Genomic DNA, 22,175 nt, shown 5'->3' on the forward strand with positions numbered 1-22,175 from the left:
AAACCTTTTGCTCATGTCAACTGTCCTTAGAGGGAACATTGCCAGTGGGATGTTTGCCTGTAAATGAGCTCTGAGCAAAGGTGAGATTCTGGGTCTCAGCAGTGTGAGAATTTGGCTGCAATGCTTCTTGGCTAGAAGAATTGGATGAATAAGGAAATGGCATTATTTCAAGACTTGCCCAGTAAGAGGGCAGCTGTGGAGATTATTTTGTACAAGGTTTATTTGTGAGAAGTTGTTCTGCAGGGCAGAGTAAAAAAAAAGTACAAACATAGTGAGTGCATTTACAGCAGGGACTTCTAATACAACTAAATTAGGCTTTTGCAAGAATGCTGTCATTAACTGCTTTTTCATTTCATTTTCAGCTTCTGCGATTCTACAGTTCTTCATGACATGGCAGCAGTTCCCACTTTTGGCCCTCCAGGTGCTTTGCCATTGCTTGGTCCAGGCACGGCAGTGGCAGTGTGGGAATGGAAGAATGAGTTTGACTGCTGGAAACCGTATAGTGGAAAGGTGAGCTGCTACATTGAGCAGTGCATGCAGGCTCACCAGAACCAAAAGGGACAGCGGGCAGCACCAGGAAATGCCAGCAGTATCTGCCTGGGACAGGCAGACCCCAAGCTCACACAGTACATCATTGACATCCCAAGCATGGTACAGTTTCGTCAGGATACAGGTAGGAATTGCTTCTTTGAGACCTAAGCTAGTCCTCTATGATAGCCCATTGCTATTGTATACTTACTGTGCAATCTGCTTATGTTTGCTGGTGCTGGATAGCTAATAGAGTAAAGTTAAGTCAAACAATTACATATTTTCTCCTTTATTACTTCTGGATTGTAATGAGAAAACTTTTCAACTTGCAAAGCCAACCAGTATTTGGATTTCTCAAGCACACTTTGCCTGTCAGCTATGGAAGAAAATCAACTACAATACAGATGCATAGAATAAGATAGCAGGTAAAGACTGTAAGGCCCATCCTGTCTGCCCAGTTTCAATTCTGGTAGATTTTTGATTTTCATATCATTTCTTCACAGTTAGGGATTCTCTGTGCTTGTTTTATAAAAATAGCTTCAGTTTTAGGGCTGGCTTAGTATCAGGTGGAAGAAGCTTAATGAATCCTGACTCAGATCTGCTCCTTGGTTTGCAGCCCTTATGGGGGTTTAGGAGGACCTGGGAATCTTCATATATTACTTGTGGTGAGCTCCTCTTAGTCTTTGCCAGACCAGTTCACACTACTCTGGACTGGTCTGGCAAGATTCAAGGAATGAAAATGATCAGGTAAGGCATAATTGTATCTTCCTATTCATCCATGTTGTACAAGGCCAGACCAATGGATTTTAGGTCTCATGTTCACTAGACCCAGATGGTCTGGCAGGACTAAAGGAATGGTGATTTAACCAAGGGAAAATTGCAAACCCCCACAATCCAATCCCTGGTATCAAAGTTTGAGTGCAAAAATCCAAAACTAACAATGTTGGACTAAATAATAAATGCATAAAAAATATGTATACTACAACAGATAAAATGTGAAATGAATGAGAGCCCTCTGTTTTCTATGCTTTTATATATAACGAATGCTGCTCTTATCCCAGGACAAGCAGGCATGATATTCTCACATGTGGGTGACGTCATCTACGGAGCCTCGACGCGGACAGCTTTTCAAGCAAACTTGATTGAAGATTCAAGTTTGCTGTGCTGCACCACGCATGTGTGCCTTCCTGCTCCACTAGAGGGCGCATCCCCTCCTCGTGGTCTCCAGTTCGTTTCTTTCCACGGAGCCAAGAAGTCTTGTATTTTTAGGCTCTGCCCAAAGTGCCTTCTAGCACCGCGACTTTCTTATTTTTCATCTCCTGAGAGTCGCTGTGCGTCTGTTTTTAGTGTTTTTTGCTTTGTTCGTGAAGTTTTGGGATTGCCCGGGGACCCCTGGGTTTGTCGCGGCCGCGTGGCCTCGTTGGCCGCGGCCTGCTTTTTGGCTTATGTCCGGGTTTAAAAAGTGCACCCGGTGCGAGCGTCTTCTTTCGCTTACTGACCCGCATCGTTGGTGCATCCGGTGCTTGGGAGCCGATCATCCCACCGAGTCCTGTCCCCGGTGTGCCACTTTTCAGCACCGGGCACTCTGTCGACGTAAGGCCCGAATGGCGGACCTTTTTGCGGTCGACCAGCCCCCGACCTCGGCCTCGAGTACCCCAGCCCCGCCTCGAGACCCGGCCCCGAAGGCCTCGGGGGTCGATGAAGTCCTCGGCTCCGGGTAAGTCCCCTCTTCCTTCCACAGGTTCCACACCGGCAAAGAAGCCAGCCTTGGGGACACCGGCCGGGCATGGTGGGAGTTCCTTGCCCGTGGCCCCGGTGAAGTCCTCCAAGTCCTCGGGACGTGCCTTCATCACCAGGGAATACTCTGTATCGAGGTCGCCCTCGGTGGAGTGCACGGTGGCCTCGGACATGCCGTCGATGCTGTCCGTGCCGGTCTTCCAAGACATGCTCCGGGCGATGATCTCGTCGGAGCTGTCCACTGCGCTGGCCCACCTTCACCCGGCCCCAACCTCGCGTGCGCCGGACCAGCCTGAGCCTCGCATCGAAGCGCCTGGGGGCAAGGTGCGCCGGTCTCGGCGCCTTTCCTCGTCCTCGGATTCTTCACCCCGCACCTCGAGGCGTTCTTCCCCGATGGGGCTCCGCAGGGCAAAGCGCCGCTCGAGGTACGCCGAGACCTCAGGCAAGTCTAAGAAGGCCCGGAGTTCTCCTCCGAAGTAGGGTCGCTCCCCGACTTCACGTGCTGGTAGACCGCTGAGGGTTTCAGAGTTGTCTCTGACTAACCCTCGACTCATTCTTACTCCCCCTCGTTCCGGGGCTCCGGTCCGAGTTTCGAGACTTTCGCCGAGGGAGTTCGGGGAACGGTCGCCGGCCCGTCATCGGTCGGTGCCCCGTACCCCGGCGGCGTCCCCGAGGGGCTCCTCAAGGGGGCGCAGGTCCTCGACCCCGGAGCGCTCCTTGTGTGCCTCCCTGGGGTCGGAGCGCATTTCAGAGCGGGAGCCTCGGTATTCTAGGGAGGCTTCTCCATCCTTTTCTGGGAGGCGGCGGTCTAGCGTCCCGGCCTTCCTTTACTAGATTTGTCCAGGACATGAGTCGGGCTCTTGACTTGGACCTCCACTCTGACTCTCGGTATTCCAAGGAGTATCTGGCGGAGCTGGATATGCCGTCTCCACCTAGAGAGTCCCTCAGGTTGCCGTTGAACCCTGTGCTCCGGCAAACCTTTATCAGGAACCTGGAGACTCCCTATATGGTGATGGCTGTCCCCTCTAAGATGGAGTCCAAGTACCATACGGTTCCTTGCCCGGGGTTCGAGCACCTGCAATTGTCCCACCAGTCGTTGCTGGTGGAATCCTCTTTGAAAAAGTCTCACCCCTCCCGTGTCTCGGCGGCGGTCCCTCCAGGTTGTGAGGGCAGGACCCTGGATAAGTTCAGCCGCAGGCTCTATCAAAACTCAATGATGGCCTCTAGGGTGTTGAACTACACTTTCACCTTCATGTCCTATCTCAAACACCTGATTGGACTATTGACGGCTTTCCAGGCGGACTTGCCGGCCTCCCGCCAGGGTGCGTTTGGCCTGCTTCTGGAGGATTTTTCCAGTTTGCGTCTCCATCTGTTCCACGCGGCTTATGATGGCTTTGAACTTTCGTCCAGGGTCTCCGCTTTTGCAGTGGCCATGCGGCGGCTGGCTTGGTTGCGCCTGGTCGATATGGACCCAAATTTACAGGATCGGTTAGCGAACCTTCCCTGTGTGGGCAAGGAACTATTCGATGATACCATCGAAGCAGCTATAAAGCGCCTCTCGGAGCATGAGAGATCGTTTGCTTCCTTGGTTCGGCCGGAGCCGAAGTCGCCCTCGTCTAGGCCTTTCCGGGCCCCACCGCGCCGCTATCCGCAGAAGTCTACCCCGGCTTTTTCCCGACCTCCGCCTCGGCGTCCACAGGCGCACCCTAGGGCTTTGCCCAAGTCCCAACCGGCTGCTCCTGCCAAGCCGTCCCCGTCTTTTTGACAGGCTGCGCGGATGGGAGCGGGCCCCCTCCGCACTGACATCTGGCCTTCTCCCCATCGGGGGCCGTCTCAGAGCCTTCTACCCTCGTTGGGCGGCCATCACGTCGGACGCATGGATCCTGAGCGTGATCTCATCCGGCTACTCTCTCAACTTTCGGGAACTTCCTCCCGACAGCCCTCCGAGCGCGTGCCCTCCAAATCGGGCGCAGCTGTCCCTCCTTCTCTCAGAGGCTCGAGACCTTCTTCGCCTACGGGCGGTGGAAGTGGTTCCTCCTGGACAACGGGGGTGGGGGTTTTACTCCCGTTACTTCCTGGTACCGAAGAAAACAGGGGTCCTGCGCCCGATTCTGGACTTGAGACGCCTCAACAAATACCTTGTACGGGAAAAGTTTTGGATGCTTTCCCTTCCGATTCTTTATCCCTTGCTGGACGAGGGGGATTGGCTCTGTTCCCTCGATCTGAAGGAGGCCTACACACATGTTCCGGTGCATCCCGCTTATCGCCGGTTTCTGCGCTTTCAGGTGGGGAAGTACCATCTTCAGTATGGGGTCCTCCCCTTTGGTCTGGCCTCGTCCTCTCGAGTCTTCACGAAGTGTCTCGTGGTGGTAGCCGCGGCCTTGCGGTCTCGGGGGTTTCAGGTCTTTCCCTACCTGGACGACTGGTTGATCAAAGCGCCATCCAAGGAGGGGGTTATCTCAGCGACCCGACAGATTATTATCTTCCTTCAGGATTTGGGGTTCGAGATAAACTTTCCAAAATCCCAGCTGTGCCCCTCTCAGTCCTTACAGTTCATCGGGGCCGTGCTGGACACGGTTCGCCTCCGTTCCTTCCTTCCTCCTCCTCGATTGGAGGCGTTGGTTAGTCTGAGCCGACTGGTTTCGATGCGGGCCTTGGTCTCGGCAAAACGCATGATGGCTCTACTAGGTCATATGGCTTCGACCGTCCATGTTACCCCGTTCACTCGACTGCATCTGCGGATTCCCCAGTGGACGTTGGCCTCTCAGTGGCGTCAGGACCGGGACCCGATCTCCAGTCCTGTGATTGTGACTCCTTCTTTGAGACGATCGCTCCGTTGGTGGGCCAACTCTTTCAATCTTTCCAGGGGTTTGCTCTTTCTCGCCCCTCTGCACCACAAAGTCCTGACCAAGGACTCTTCGGAGTACGCTTGGGGGGCTCATCTGGACGGGCTGCGCACGCAGGGGCTGTGGTCGGCGGAGGACCGTCGATGTCACATCAATGTCTTGGAACTCCGGGCCATTTATCTGGCAGCTGTGGCATTCCGGCATCTGCTTCACGATCGGGTGGTGTTGGTCCATATGGACAATCAGGTGGCAATGTGCTATGTGAGCAAGCAAGGTGGAACGGTGTCTTGGTCCCTGTGTCAGGAGGCCCTTCATCTCTGGGAGTGGGCGATTTCCCAAAACATCTTCCTTCGAGCGGTTTACATTCAGGGAGAGCAGAACTGTCTGGCGGACAAGCTCAGCCGCCTTCTCCAGCCGCACGAGTGGTCGCTGCACTCCCGGGTCTTACGACAGGTGTTCGAGCGGTGGGGGACTCCTCAGATAGATCTGTTCGCCTCCCCCGTCAATCACAAACTGCCTCTCTTTTGTTCACGGATGTACACTCCAGATCGTCTCGAGGCCAACGCCTTCCTCCTCAATTGGGAGGGGAAGTTCCTCTACGCATTTCCGCCTTTTCCTCTGATCCTGCAGACGCTTGTACATCTCAAATCTGTGCGGGCCACTCTGATTCTGATTGCTCCTCGATGGCCTCGCCAGCCGTGGTTCTCCCTGCTTCTTCAACTCAGCGTCAGGGAGCCTCTGCTTCTGCCTGTTTTTCCCTCTCTGCTAGCTCAGAGTCGGGGTTCTCTTTTGCATCCCAATCTTCAGTCCTTACATCTGACTGCTTGGTTCCTTTCCCCCTGACTTCTCCTCCTTTGTCTCAATCAGTCCGGGAGGTATTGGAGGCTTCTCGTAAGGTCTCGACTAGACTCTGCTACTCTCAGAAGTGGACCAGATTCTCATCTTGGAGTTCCTCTCATCATCTGGATCCTGTGTCGGTTCCTGTGTCTTCGATTCTGGAGTATTTGCTTCATTTGTCTCATTCCGATCTGAAGACTACCTCTATTCGGGTGCATCTTAGTGCGATTGCTGCTTTCCATCGGCACCTGGAGGGAAAGTCCCTTTCACTTCATCCCTTGGTTTCTCGTTTCATGAGGGGTCTCTTGAATGACCATCCTCCTCTCAAACCTCCTCCTGTGGTTTGGGATCTTAATGTGGTTCTGGCTCAACTTATGAAACCTCCCTTTGAGCCTATGGATCAGTGTCATCTCAAGTTCCTCACTTGGAAAGTGATCTTCTTGCTTGCTCTCACTTCTGCTCGGAGAGTTAGTGAGCTGCAGGCTTTGGTGGCGGAACCGCCTTTCACTGTATTCCATCATGACAAGGTGGTTCTCCGCACTCATCCTAAGTTTTTGCCTAAAGTGGTGTCTGATTTTCACCTCAATCAGTCCATTGTTCTTCTGGTGTTTTTTCCGAAGCCCCACTCTCATCCTGGCGAGGTGGCGCTTCACACGCTTGACTGTAAGAGGGTGTTGGCTTTTTATCTTCAACGCACTCAGTCTCATCGGACGGTTCCTCAATTGTTTTTGTCCTTCGACCCTAATCGGTTGGGATGCCCAGTTGGCACCTTGTCCAATTGGTTGGCTGCTTGTATTTCTTTTTGCTACGCTCAGGCTGGTCTCGTGCTGCATGGTCGAGTAACGGGACATAGAGTCCGGGCGATGGCAGCTTCTGTAGCTTTCCCCAGGTCCACGCCTGTTGAGGAAATTTGCAAAGCTGCCACGTGGTCTTCGGTTCATACTTTCACCTCCCATTACTGTCTGGATACTCTATCCAGGAGCGATGGTTGTTTTGGCCAATCGGTTTTGTGTAATCTGTTTTCTTAAATTGCCAACTTCTCTCCGTCCCTTTTTTCATTAGCTTGGAGGTCACCCACATGTGAGAATATCATGCCTGCTTGTCCTGGGATAAAGCACAGTTACTTACCGTAACAGGTGTTATCCAGGGACAGCAGGCAGATATTCTCACAACCCGCCCTCCTTCCCGAGGTTGGCTTCTTTGCTGGTTATGGGAACTGGAGACCACGAGGAGGGGATGCGCCTTCTAGTGGAGCAGGAAGGCACACATGCGTGGTGCAGCAGAGCAAACTTGAATCTTCAATCAAGTTTGCTTGAAAAGCTGTCTGCGTCGGGGCTCCGTAGATGACGTCACCCACATGTGAGAATATATGCCTGCTGTCCCTGGATAACACCTGTTACGGTAAGTAACTGTGCTTTACGTGCAGTCACAGAAATATCAATGGGCCTCTCATGTCGTGAATGTGTCATAAACTTAAAAGTGAAACCTCACACATTCAGTGCTAGTCAGTCCAACATGCTGTCAAATCACATACCGAGTACATTAGATACTAAATAAATCCCAATTCTGCAATGGAAAATTTGTGTTTGAATTTTCAGCACAGCAGAGTAAGGAGGAAGCTTGTCACTTGGTCCCGCCTTACTCCACTGGCAAGAACACTGATGTCAGCCTGAAACCCCACCCACCTGATGTCACCCTTTAAAGGGCAGAAGATCAGGCGGGCTCTGCTGAAATGTGGTTCTTCATACAGACCAAGGACAACAGATCAATAGGACAGCAGGCCTAAAGACTAAAAGAACTACTGTTTAGATAAAAAAAGAAACAAAACAGCATTCAAGCTACTCTCACAACAAATTTACAACCTAAAGAACTGACCCCCATTAGATCTTAATTATATTACCTCTTAAAGCATGGTCACCTATGTTTAAAGATAAGTAATATTAACTACAGTAAACCCTCAATTTAACGGACAGCTCGGGGGTGGGTGGGGTGTCTATTAAACACGATTGTCTGGAAAATCCGGCGAGGAGTGGGAAGCAGAACAAAAACAGGAGATCCCTCCCTCCTCCAAAAATACATACAGTAGCTATCTACCCGCAGTCCATGCTGAGTGGTCAGCTGAAGTCTACTGATAGCTGGAGCAGCCAATCTGTGATGAGCTATTCCTGGAAGCCAGACTGGCTTCTGGTTGCATGCAAACCAGTCCCCTCCTGCTACGGGGGGTGGTTGTGTGGTTGCTACCAGCTACAACCAGAAGCTGGAAGAGACTCATTATGCCGAGAAAAGCCCTTCTTTTTCTCTGTGAAGTGGCTGCTCAGCCCCGAATGTTACACTGGGGAAGATTTCACCAGAGCTGTGGATGTCATGACTCTTTGTCACTGGCATCACTCGAAGAGGGTGATACATTGCAAACTGGGAGTTGTAGTTGCCGGGACGCAGTCCGTTAAATCCAAATTCCGGATAAATGAGGTCCGAATAATCGAGGGTTTACTGTACACTCATAGCTACCAAATTATCTAATGTTCTCAACATAATTTGGTCTTTTTTTCATTTCCTTTGCCCAAAGGCTGTGTTTACAAGACACATCATGGACGATTACTTTCTTATCAGGCCGCTAGCATGGAATCTGTGTTTCATTACTGAAGACTGACTTGTTTCAAAAATTTCTTGGGAAGTAATGAGGCTGGTTGATACATTTTGTTATATTGATTACGACTTTGTAGCTTACTGTGTTTGGGCAGTTTTGCTTATTTTGTTATCTACATAGAACTGAAAGGTTTTGTGGAATAAAAACAGTGTTAAGTTATAGTACCTTGCCTTACCCAAATTAACAAACCTGAAACCAAGCTATTTAATGGGGCTAGGACTAAAGAGGACTGCAAAGATTTACAAAGGGACCTGAACAAACTAGGGGAGTGGGCGACGAGATGGCAGATGAAGTTCAATGTAGAGAAATGTAAAGTCATACACGTAGGAAACAGAAACCCGAGGTACAGATACACGATGGGAGGTCTGTTATTGAGTGAGAGTTCTCAAGAAAGGGACTTGGAGGTAATAGTGGACATGACAATAAAGCCATCGGCACAATGCGCAGCGGCTGCTTCAAGAAAGCAAATAGAATGCTAGGAATAATCAAGAAGGGTATTACAGGCAGAACGAAAGAAGTTATCCTGCCATTGTATCGGGCGATGGTGCACCCACTTCTGGAGTACTGCGTCCAATATTGGTCGCCGTACCTAAAGAAGGATATGGCGATACTCGAGAGGATTCAGAAGAGAGTGACACTTTTGATAAAAGGTATGGAAAACCTTTCATACGCTGAAAGATTGGAGAGACTCAGGCTTTTTTCGCTGGAGAAGCGTAGACTTAGAGGGGATATGATAGAGACTTACAAGATCACGAAGGGCATAGAGAAAGTGGAGAGGGACAGATTCTTCAAACTTTCGACAACTACAAGAATGAGAGGGCATTTGGAAAAATTGAAAGGGGACAGATTCAGAACCAATGCTAGGAAGTTCTTCTTCACCCAACGGGTGGTGGACACCTGGAACGCACTTCCAGAGAGAGTGATAGGACAGGATACGGTATTGGAGTTCAAGAAGAGATTGGACAATTTTCTGAAGGAAAAGGGGATAGAAGGGTATAGATAGAAGGCTACTACACAGGTCCTGGACCTGATGGGCATGATGGACCTCAGGTCTGACCCAGTAGAGGCATGGCTTATGTTCTTATGTTCTCATTAAGTACCTTATATTTGGGCAATAATGCCTAACAATAGTTATATCCCCCCAAAAAAGAATCTCTCTCCTGCTTTCTCATAACTCAAGATCGCAACAGTCATTTCTTCCATGTATATATGGACCTTAAAACTCAATCACAGCCATAAATTGGCTTTACTTGTTATGTTTATACTCCTAAAAGATGTTCACCAGCATTTTCCCAGCACGTAGCCCAATCTATAGAAAATTCAAAGCAAGAAAAAACATTATACTTACACATCAGAGTCTACTGAATATGTATACCCTAGAGGAAAGGAGAGACAGGGGAGATATGATTCAGACGTTCAAATACTTAAAGGGTATTAACGTAGAACAAAATCTTTTCCAGAGAAAGGAAAATGGTAAAACCAGAGGACATAATTTGAGGTTGAGGGGTGGTAGATTCAGGGGCAATGTTAGGAAATTCTACTTTACGGAGAGGGTGGTGGATGCCTGGAATGCGCTCCCGGGAGAGGTGGTGGAGAGTAAAACTGTGACTGAGTTCAAAGAAGCGTGGGATGAACACAGAAGATTTAGAATCAGAAAATAATATTAAAGATTGAACTAGGCCAGTAAGGGCAGACTTGTACGGTCTGTGTCAGTGCATGGCCGTTTGGAGGAGGATGGGCAGGGGAGGGCTTCAATGGCTGGGAGGGTGTAGATGGGCTGGAGTAAGTCTTAACAGAGATTTCGGCAGTTGGAACTCAAGCACAGTACCGGGTAAAGCTTTGGATTCTCGCCCAGAAATAGCTAAGAAGAAAAAAAAAAAAAAAAATTTAAATTGAATCAGGTTGGGCAGACTGGATGGACCATTCGGGTCTTTATATGCCGTCATCTACTATGTTACTATGTTACTGACCTCCCAAACGTCCTTAACAATCAGATAACCGTCATCTGTGGTAATTGAACCAAAACCAGAAAACAAAACAAACCCAGGAAATACTCAAACTTACTACCTGTCGCCATCTCATACCAGTGGGCCTTGGGTTTCTGGGCCAATCAGAGACTTAGGCCACTTATTGGTGCATCGTGGGATGTGTTGGGGAGGGTCCTAAGACTGTGATTGGCCGAGGCGCCTAAGGCCTCTCCCAATCACAATCTTAGGACCCTCCCCGCTGTATCCCAGAAAACACAGGGAAGGAGAAGGCCCACTATTTTGAAGAGACTGGATTGCCAGCTGGAGTGAGTTGACATCCCTCCGGCCGGCCTTCATGCTAAAGGTACGGTGGGGGGGCAATGGCAGTGGGGAGAGGTAGTTGACATCCCTCCTGCTACCGGGGGGGGGGGGGTGGTTTTCAAGTGTTTGGTTGTCAGGGAGACGGACGGTGGTGGAAGGGAGTGGGCATTACTCCTGCTGCCGGAGGGTGTCAGATGCTTGATTGTTGGGGGGGCCGTGATGGGAGGGAGTGGGCATCCCTTCTGCCAATCTTCAATTCGTGGGTCTCGTCTCTTTTTTTTTTTTTTTTTTTTTTTTTTTTTTTAATTTGCAGGAGGGGAATGTACAACGAGGTTAGGGAATCACCCAGCAATGATGGAGAATCGCCTGGAGTATTCCTTTTAATATTAAAGAGCCCATTTTACTACCATTTTAATAGTAATGACCTCGTTGTACTACATTTGCATGGCAGAGTTGGAGACCGCTAGGAGGCTCAGAAAAGACCACGGTGAGCCATTCTGATAATCAGCCGGTAAAATACTGCTCCACTAAACTAGCTAGAGCAGGTTTAACAACTATGTTAAAGGCCCGTTAAGATTTGAGACTAGATGGGCAGACTAAAAGGGCCATTTGGCCATCATGTTTCTATGTTTCCTCTTAGTTCCTGGAGTATGTGTGAGTCTGCTTCAATATGGCGGAAAGCTGTGTCTTTCTTCCAGAGCAATGCAAACTGAAATTGTGATGACAGTTTCAGGATATCCTTGCTCTTGAGGCTCCGACAGTTTGGCTCTATATGCAAGTGCTGGGGCCAATGGTGGCATCCATTGAGGTTCTCCCTTGGGCAAGAGCTTACCTTCAGCCCCTCCAGGATTTCCTGTCTGGCTGATCTCCACAATCACTCGCTCCAGAGGGCACTGCCCTGGACTCTCGTGGCACATGGCAGCATGTAGTGATGGCTCAATCTGGAGTCCCTGGCAAGGGCGTGTACCTCTGCATTTCTTCCTGGGTAATACTGTCGACAGATGCCAGCTTCTTTGGCTGAGGAGCGCATTACAATGGCCGTCCAGCTCAAGGTCGGTGGTCACCTTCTCAGCAGAAATGGGAAGTGATTTGGTTGATGTTGCAGTGCCTCGCAACGAATCTAGAAAGCAAGGCTGTCAGTTTTCTGAGACAATGCCATAAGCAGATAAGGGAGCAGCAGGAGGCCAGGCTGATGTTCTGTTGGGCAGGGTTGGACAGCGTGCAAGCAGACTACCTCAGCAAACAGATACTGGATCTGTGGGGTGGTCTCTGTCCCCGAAGGCATTCTCCATGATTGTACGATGCTGGAGGTTTCCAATGTTTTATCTGATGGCATCGGCGACCAACAAGAAAGCTCCTTGCTTCTTCAGCTGAAGATGCGAGCCAGGAAATGATGACATGGATACTCTAGTTCAAACCTGACCTCAGACTGGGCTATTTTATGTCTTTCCTCCTTGGTGCATGATCAGCAGGATCATCTAGAGAATAGCCTTACTGGGTCATCAGTACACAGAAGGCCCCAGCGAGAAGGCTGCAAAGCAGCCTGTGAGTGCTGCTGGTCCGACGCTCCTCTGCCGGAAGGTATCTATGGTCGCGGTCGGCAGGGATTGGTTGAGAGGGAAGGATGGAGGGTCAGCAGGGGTTCGGCGGTTCAGCTGCACGGCGGGGGGAAGTACGGCTGCCTACGACTAGGGCTTATTTTTGGGGGTAGGGCTTATATTAAGACCTACCCTGAAAATCATGCTAGAACTTATTTTCGGGGTAGGTCTTATTTTCGGGGAAACACAGTAGTAACATAGTAAATGACGGCAGATAAAGACCTGAGTGGTCCATCCAGTCTGCCCAACCATACATGTTCTATAAATTATTTTTTTTAGTTTAAATGGTCTTTTCTTAGATATTTCTGGGCCACAAACCCAGAGCCCTGCCCAGTAGTGTGCTTAGGTTCCATCGCCAACAAACAGAACATGTTTTTTGCGTCTGTATTTACCAAACAGGATATATCCAATATACCAGAAGCCGACAGGCTATACACAGGAAATGAAGACAGGAAACTGACAGGGACGACGGTCAGTATAGAGGAGGTATGCAGACAGATTGATAGGCTTAAAAACAATAAATCCCCGGGACCAGACGGCATCCACCCGAGGGTAATCAAGGAACTGAAAGGGGTTATAGCTGAACTGCTCCAACTAATAGCAAATCTGTCGATCAAATCAAGAAAGATTCCTGAAGACTGGAAAGCGGTGAATGTTACGCCGATCTTCAAGAAAGGTTCGAGGGGTGATCCAGGAAACTACAGACTGGTACCGGGAAAGATAGTAGAGGCTGATGAGAACCAGCCAGCACAGCTTCAGCAAAGGAAGATCTTACTTAACAAACTTACTGCACTTCTTCGAAGGAGTAATTGGGCAGATAGACAAAGGTGTCCCGGTCGACATCGTATATCTAGATTTTCAGAAGGTGTTTGACAAGGTTCCGCATGAACGTCTACTTTGAAAAATTGCAAGCCATGGAATCGAGGGTGATAGGTTGGTGAATAGGAAACAGAGTGGGGGCGAATGGACAATACTCGGACTGGAAAAGCTTCATGAGTGGAGTGCCGCAAGGTTCAGTGCTCGGACCTGTGCTATTCAACATATTTATAAACGACCTAGAAATTGGCACGACAAGTGAGGTGATTAAATTTGCGGATGATACAGAAGGATTGCGAAGACCTACAAAGAGACATAAATATGCTCGAGGAATGGGCTGCAAAATGGCAAATGAGGTTCAACGTGGATAAGTGCAAGGTGATGCATTTCGGTAACCAAAATCATATGCACGAATACAGGATGTCTGGTGCTATACTCGGAGAGAGCCCCCAGGAAAGAGACTTGGGAGTACTTGTAGACAAGTCAATGAAACCATCCGCGTGGCAAAAAGGGCAAACAGAATGCTAGGAATGATTAAGAAGGGGATCACGAACAGATCTAAAAAGGTTATCATACCGTTATACTAGGCCATGGTATGCCCCCACCTGGAATACTGCGTCCAACACTGGTCGTCATACATGAAAAAGGACATAATACTACTCGAAAGGGTCCAGAGAAGAGCGACGAAAATGATTAAGGGGCTGGGGGAGTTGCCGTACAACGAGAGGCTAGAGAACCTGGGCCTTTTCTCCCTTGAAAAGAGAAGACTGAGAGGGGACATGATTGAAACATTCAAGATATTGAAGGGAATTGACTTGGTAGAGACAGAGAGATTGTTCACACTCTCCAAGTTGAAGAGAACGAGAGGGCACTCGCTAAAAGTTAGAAGGGAAAAAATTCCGTACAAACGTAAGGAAGTTCTTCACTCAGAGAGTGGTAGAAACCTGGAACACTCTTCCGGAGGCTGTTATAGGGAAAAGCACCCTTCAGGGATTCAAGACAAGGTTGGATAAGTTCTACTGGAACAGAACATACGCAAGTAAGGCTAGACTCAAATAGGGCACTGGTCTTTGACCTAAGGGCCGCCGTGTGAGTGGACTGCTGGGCACGATGGTCTGACCCAGCAGCAGCAAATCTTCATGTTCCATACCACCTTCAGAATGCAGGTAGGATATAATGATAAGATGTTCAAGTGGTCTAATTAATAGTGAGTATTATGAATTTTGTACACTTGATGAAAGTTTAAAAATGAATAAAGAATTTAAAAAAAAAAAAAAAAATGCAGGTAGCATGGAGAGAAAGAATTTTCTTATAAAAAATTCATTAGCAAAAATTGGGCAGGAGACACGGTTGAAGTGGGTACTCGGAAATCAACCTCATAGAAAAACAGGATTAACATTTTATGAGATAGTGATAGGTCGCTCTGCAGTTCTTTGCATTCCTCAACGGTTCTGACCCTGCTGGAGAGTTTTGTGTCATCCACGAACTTGATAACTTCACACTTTGTCCCCGTTTCTAGATCATTAATAAATATATTGAACAGCAGTGGTCCCAGCACTGACCCTTGCGGAACACCACTTGTGACCCCTATCCAGTCAGAGTAGTGCCCCTTTACTCCTATCCTCTGTTTCCTGTCCGCCAGCCAATTTTTTATCCATCTGTGCACGTCCCCTTCCACCCCATGACTCCACAGTTTCTTCAGTAAGCGTTCATGGGGCACTAGGGTGAATAGTATTGCAGCATATATCTTGTTTTACTTGTAAGCTCCCAGGGGATGAGCAGAGAAGGAACTCTTTCTGTGTTTATAATTGAGGAAATAGGAGGAAACAACTTCTAGAAAGTCACACAGGGGCAGAAAGAATTTGAACTTTGTTTCCTAGGGTCCTTCCAGCTTAAAGCTTTGTGCTGTAGTCAGTGTACCATACCATCTCCCCAAAATTCATAGCATGGAATAAAGAAGTCTCATATACATCCATATAACCAATATGTTCTGTAACTTGTGTTCAGTGAAAAACATTGTAAGGAAATGAGATGGCGAGTTAGATTGTTTTGCAAAATAGCCATAGTGATTATTCAACTGATAATATTTGCATGGTTTGATCCAAGTACCCAGTGTGTATATCTTGGTTAACCTGAAAGAGAAACCAGTTTGTGGTTGAGCAAGTCTGGCAGGAAGCATTATATTTAAATGAGTTTCCTCCATCAGTACAGGTGTTAGATTAATTGTGTTTGCATTCTTTTTAAAATTAGGAACTGTTCGGGATGTTCAGAAAACTCTTTATCCTCTGAAATCAGCTCCAGGGTGTGGAGTTTACTGGGAATGGATGAATGATGAAGGGTCCTGGACAGCCTATGAGATGGCCATTGCTAATTTTCTGGAAAAGTGTTCAGCTGCTGGACAACAGTTTATTGATCTCGGGTGTCTTGGCTATAACTACAACATTGATCTTAGATCTCTTGTCCAGACCAACAAGACATCTGGCTTCAAGCGGAAAATTCAGAGGTGTGTGGGTACCCCTTACCCGGTCATCTCAACATCAGGGCCAATTCATAAGGGAGCCACTTGTTCCTGCCAGCAGTGTTTAGTAAGTGGTGGAGTTGGACCTATCCCAAGTCGTCTTCGATATTCTATGATCAACCAGCAGAGTCCATTTGCTTCACATAGCTCCAGTCATTCATCAGCCACTGCCTCGTTTGTACCATATCCTAAGCCATCGTTGTTGGGGATAAGATCCGGAATCTCTACAAATGGTCCCTGGCCTCTGTCTGTTCCTTCACCAACAGGAGGAACTATTTCTTCTAATGGAGTAAGGTATCCCATTCTTCAAATTTAAAGTTTTTTTTCTTTGACTGCCAAAGACTCCTTTCTAATGTACATTCCTGCTAACTTGACTCCTTTCTGCTTACCTGGTGCTGCTCTGGTTTTTTGTGGTTTCAGTTGCACAGGTCCAGAAGAACCGCAAGAATGGGGGGGGGGGCTCTATGGTTTAAAAACCGTGAGACGGCTTGAGTGGCACCAGGCAGGTAGAAGGGAGTCAAAGGTCTCCCACACAGGTTAACAGTCATTGCTGAAGACACTAAGGTTTCATGCATTCACCTTTTTCAGCTCCTCCATGCTCAGGTCACTCTGCAACACTTGGGGAAAACTGACTTAAGACATTCAGAATTTGTGTTCACTCCTACATTAGAAGGTGAGTTTCAAGTATAGTTGATAATGGCAGAAGAGCCAGCACAGCTGGTGTTTATGAAGGGAATCTCACCAGATTTCTGAGCAGATATGCATTAGAAATCAGACGATGATTTTTTTATCTGAAACATGTAAGGTTATTGAGATCTTTTCATGTTAATATCTGATTGTTTTAGAGATTGGTTGTCATAAGAGTCTTGAAAATGAGATAACTTTTCAACAGGGTGATAATTATGTAACTTTGTGGAAAAGTAATATGTATAATCAATGATGGTAAGCAAAGGTGGGGAAGAGACACTGTGCATCAGCCTTTAGAACAATCAATTTATTAAGAGTACTAGTGTTTAAGCCCGTTACATTAATGGGTGCTAGAATATATGCCTGTCTGTTTATTTATGTCTCTTTGCCTGCTACTGTCTCTTTCTTCCTGTCTCTCTACCTCCTGCTATTTTTCTCTCTCTCTCCCAGGCACTCTTTGTCTGTCTGTCTTTATTTTTGTCTGTCTGTCTCCCTGGCCTCCTTTGTCTGTCTGTATTTCTTTCTGTCTCTCTCTAGTCATTAAGCCCGTTACATTAACGGATGCTAGAATATATGTCTTTCTGTCTCTCTCTCTCCCTGGCCACCTTTCTCTGTCTGTTTTTCTGTCCCTCTCCCTGCCCCTGTGTCTTTCTTTCTGTCTCCCTCCCTCCCGCTGTCTGTCTGTCTCATTATTTCCCTCCTTTTCCCTGTGCAGCAGCATGTTCACCCCATTTCCCTGTGCAGCAACAGCAGCATTTCCCTCCTTTCCCCCCCCACTTTCCTTTGCAGAAGCAGCAGCGGTATTTCCCTTCCCCTCCAGGTCCCTATGAAGTAGTAGCAGCATTTCCCCCCCCATTCCCTTCTCTGCCCCCCACTTTCATTTGCAGAAGCAGCAGCGTTATTTCCCTTCCCCTCCAGGTTCCTGTGAAGCAGTAGCAGCATTTTCCCCCACCCCCATTCCTTTATCTTACCGCAAGCTGTCGTGCTCCGTTCGGCCCCTCCCCCTTCCCTTCCCGCGGTCTAGCCTGCGTTCCTGTAGCTGGAGTCCTGTTCTTTTTCGGTCCCCCCTTCCCTTCCCGCAGGCTGGTCCACTGCGGCCGAAGGATTTTTTTAAAGTTTAAAAGTGCTGGCGGCGGCTCCTCTCACGATCCCCGCCAGCGTCGGAAGCCTTCTCCGACACTGGTGCAGGCTCGTGAGAGGAGCCGACACCGCAGCTTGAGAGGGAGAGAGCAGGGAGTCCAGCGCTGCCAGCCAGTTTGACTAAGTGAGGACGGGAGGGGAGAGTCGCTGCCGAGACCGCTGTTAGACGGAGTGAGGGGAAGAGGGGGAAGTCACTGGCGTGTTCCCTGCCTCCGTGTTGCAAATGTTGGCCGTGAAGTGTAAGGGAGACGGAGCCGGCAAGACCGCACATCACCTACGAGAGAGGGACCATTGTATGCGCGCATGCGCACTCTGCCAACTACGGAACTACAGATCAGGCAACAAGGTGGTAGAGTGCGCATGCGCGCTTAGCGTTTTATTATATTAGATATAAAAACCTTACAAACATATAAGATGACACAAGCCTAAATTAAGAGTCCTTAATCCTTTTCAGCTGGACCCCAGACAAATGCATCCAGGATGCCCATTTGAAGGCCAATTTTGTAGCGAGATGCATTACACTTCTCCCTCTGTATTCGCGGTTTCGATATTCACGGTTTTTAGCTTGCTGGCTCCTCCCCCCCAATTACATCAGCTTACGTAGAGAAATTGCTGATTCCAAGTGTTTACAGAGAAAATCGCTGATTCCCAGCACTTTCTTCACTGTGTTTTTGCCTCTCCTTCAGGAACAGACCAGGTCTCCCACCATGTTATTCACAGTTTCATCATATTCACGATAATTTTTAATCGAAAACAGCGCGAACAACATAAGAAAAAGTTATTCACGGTTTTTCTGTATTTGCAGTTCTGTTAATCCCCTATCACAGCGAATACAGAGGGAGACGTGTACTCCAAAATAGAACACAGAGATGTCCCCTAGAACTAGTTTGCACTCTGAGATATTCATACATGGCCCGAGATGTGTAGAGCATAGCTTAGGAAATTACCCCTTCTTTAAGGGCAAACATTTTGTGACCGCCTTTTCAAGAAACAAGAACCTACCTGGAGATACACAGACCTGGACAGGACGTATCTACAACATTCAACACAATTCTGACTGTAACTCACGTGATAATATCTAATCAAATATCTGTGCAATAAAATCTATATAGCTAAAACTAAACTAAACTAAAATTTAACTTTATATACCGGGTCTTCATCCAGAGGAAGCTCGACATGGTTAACAATAAATTAAGAAATAAACTAAAATACAAGAGGATTAGTTTTCAAAATGTTTAGCAAATAGAAAAGTTTTTAAAGATTTACGGAAAGATTGGAAAGAGCTGGGACACCTCAAAATTAAAGGAACTTCATTCCATAATTGGGGAAATTTAAAAGCCAAAGAAAGGCTAAAATTTTTGACTCCTTGAATTCCTTAGAGAAAGTTTAAATCGATGATTACCATAAACATTCCATAAAAGAGGAACAAGAGGAACAAAAAATACCATATAAAATTTTAAAAATAATACAAAAACATTTAAACTGGATTCTGAGATAAACCAGGAGCCAATGGAGACTCAAAAGCAAAGGTGGTCGAATTTGCTTTTTCCATAAATCAACTTTGCAGCAGTATTCTGAATCAGTTGTAGTCTTTGAAGGCAGATCTTTGTGATGCCAAGATAAATGGAATTACAATAATCTAGCCGAGATAGTATAATTGATTGGACCAAGACAGAAAAATGACGTTGATGGAAAAGAGATCTAACCTTCCTCAGCATTCGTAAACTGAAAAAAACATTTCTTAACCAGAGAATTTATTTGATCCTTAAAGGTAAGGGAAGAGTTGAAAAGTATTCCCAAAATCTTGGAGGAGAACTCAATTTGTAAGGAGGCTCCAGAATCCAAAAGTACAGTGGAAGGAAGATAATCCAATTTTGGGCTTAACCAAATGGATGGTTCGCACAAGGATAATTGAACACTGTAGCTGCATTAACAGAGGTGTCATGTCTGCACCCCTGGTTGAACACTATACTATACATGATCTAAAAATTTTTGTTTTGAAAATGATTAAGATGGGCATAAGAGGAGGTAACATTGAGAATATCTTAATACAGGAGGAACAGAGATTGAACTTTGATTTTGAAAGCCTTAATCCAAAAGGTCTAAACTCAGAGATAGATTTTACTGTTTTTCTTCGACATCACCATGCAGTATGTTATCCTAAGGGCACCAGGATGATGTAAACCATAATTCATGAGAAACTAAACATTCACTATTTGACGCACTCATGCTTTATTATTTAGTTGTACTATATTTTTCGCTCCATAAGACGCACCTTAGATTTAGAGGAGGAAAACAAGAAAAAAAAACCATTCTGAACCAAATTGTGTACTAATATATACCAGGCTCTGCATCCAGCACGCCTCATTCCCTGCCAGGCTCTGCACCCTGTCCCCCCGCTGTACCCTGTATCCCCTTTGGTGGTCTAGTGGTAGGCCAGAATAGGGTACAGGGCAAGTCTCTTACTGCTGCAGTTACTAGTTGCTTGACTTCGTGTATCATAGCCAACAACAAGACCTTTCTGGCTGAGATCTAAAAAACTTCATTCAAGATACAGATTGTTCCAAAACGACATAAGCGATCACACAGTTTTCATTTATACCATTCTGAAGCAAGTTTTCAATCTGGGCTCTTGTTTTAGGATTCTTGTCCCAGCTGAGCCACTGTTCGACAGTGGCATCGAGCTCCGGGCTCCAGTGGAGCAGGGGATGAGCAGGTTGGAGTTTTCATCCGCTCCACACTCTTCCATGCCCGATATTCGAGCCTGCACTATTAATAATACTGCCGAGCCTCAGCAAAGCCTTTACTCACAGCCAGGCATCGCCCACAAGGCGCTCCCTGCTTTCGGTCCTGTTACACGTTCGGACCCGTTCACCGGCCGCACGCTCCCCTTGAAGGTGGGGGAGGGGCGACGCTCAAAGCCCCACTCGCTTTACCCCCATTTCCCTCAGAAGGTGCCCAGCGCGAGGCGCTTAGCTTAACGGTTTTCTCTCACACCGGCGTCTGAAAGCCCCAGTATCACACCAGATATGCCCAAATAAAAAGCAACTATTCAATAACAGGCGGCCAACATGCATGCGCACATACGGCATTTTTTAAGAGCCACACAACGGCGGCGGGGGTATATTCGCTCCATAAAATGCACCCACTTTTCCACCCCCTTTTTGTAGCTGAACCATCAACCCTTCAGTCCTGATCTGGCTCCCTCAAATTATTTCTGTTCTGAGTTTTGAAGAAATCTCTCCATGGACAGCAGTTTTCAAGTGATGAAGATGTCAAGGAAGCTGTAACATCCTGGTGTTAGGCGTTGCAGGAAAAATGGATGAAGTGTATGGAGCTATTAGGGGACTCTGTTGAAAAATAAAACCAAATGTTTTTGCAAACTCTTCTTTCCTACTGAGGTAGATAAATTATTGAACACCCCTCATAAGGGACCTGCAGTAATAGCACACATTTGTGACTCTAGTCCCATATTTGCTGCTCCGCACCAGGAAGAATGTTCCATATCGCCAGTCCAAAGAGAAATTTGTGCCCACCTCTTTAACAATAGAGTGATTTCCATTCCAGGCAGAAGCATACTTTTCATTAGAGGAAGGCTTCTCTGCTACCTGTTAATCAGAAAAGTACAGCGAAAGATTAGAGAAGCTGGGCCTCTTCTCCCTCAAACAGATTGAGAGGGAACAAGATTGAAACATTCAAGGTACTGAAGGAGATAGACTTAGTAGACAAGGACAGGTTGTTCACCCTCTCCAAGGTAGGGAGAACAAGAGGCCACTCTCTAAAGTTGAAAGGGGATAGATTCCGTACAAACGTAAGGAAGTTCTTCTTCACCCAGAGAGTGGTAGAAAGCTGGAACGCTCTTCTGGAGGCTGTTATAGGGGAAAATACTCTCCTGGGATTCAAGACAAAGTTAGACAAGTTCCTGCTGAACAAGAACGTGCACTGGTAGGGCTAGTCTCTGTTAAGGTGCTGGTCTTAGACCAGAGGGCCGCCGCATGAGCGGACTGCTGGGCATGATAGACCAGTGGTCTGACCCAGCAGCCAAAATTCTTATGTTCTTATATTCTTTTTCTCAGTAGAAAGGGTAAAGAATAAGCACCATCACACTTTAATATGCACATTTCAGCTCTTAAATAATTATTCATGCAGCCACTGTATGGGTGAATAGTGCAGTGCACAGTTGTGGCTATTATTCAAACACGTTTTGGTTAACCCAGGGAACAGGTAACATAACTTGCCCAATGGGCTCACTCATGGGCCAATGCCCAAAATCTAACACTGGCATTAGTGTGTGCAGAATGCTCTAATGGTTTCAGCACTAGCGCAGACCACATTTAAATGCATTTAAATGTTAGAACATAAGAAACGCCTTCATCGGATCAGACCCTAGGTCCATCTAGTCTGGTGACCCGCACACGCGGAGGCCAAGCTAGGTGCTCCCTGTTGGAGACCCTGATTTCCCGTATCCCTCGATGTGATTTGCAAGAAGGTATACATCCAACTTGCGTTTGAATCCCAGAACAGTAGTCTCCA

At 47.3% G+C, this 22,175-nt stretch overlaps 1 protein-coding gene across 7 annotated transcripts in view; it reads left to right on the forward strand.

Moving 5' to 3' along the window:
- The window catches only part of DTX2 (deltex E3 ubiquitin ligase 2), a 72,084-nt gene that overhangs the window by 10,777 nt on the left and 39,132 nt on the right, over positions 1-22,175 (forward strand). For all 7 annotated transcript variants that reach the window (XM_033922060.1, XM_033922057.1, XM_033922055.1 and 4 more), the window contains 2 exons: positions 363-673; positions 15,548-16,109. In XM_033922060.1, coding sequence (XP_033777951.1) covers positions 391-673; positions 15,548-16,109 — 845 coding nt within the window. In that variant the 5' untranslated portion in view covers positions 363-390. The remainder of the gene's footprint in view (positions 1-362; positions 674-15,547; positions 16,110-22,175) is intronic.

The sequence above is a fragment of the Geotrypetes seraphini genome, chromosome 15 (genome assembly GCF_902459505.1).
Source record: "Geotrypetes seraphini chromosome 15, aGeoSer1.1, whole genome shotgun sequence".
In the NCBI taxonomy this organism is placed as follows: Eukaryota; Metazoa; Chordata; class Amphibia; order Gymnophiona; family Dermophiidae; genus Geotrypetes; species Geotrypetes seraphini.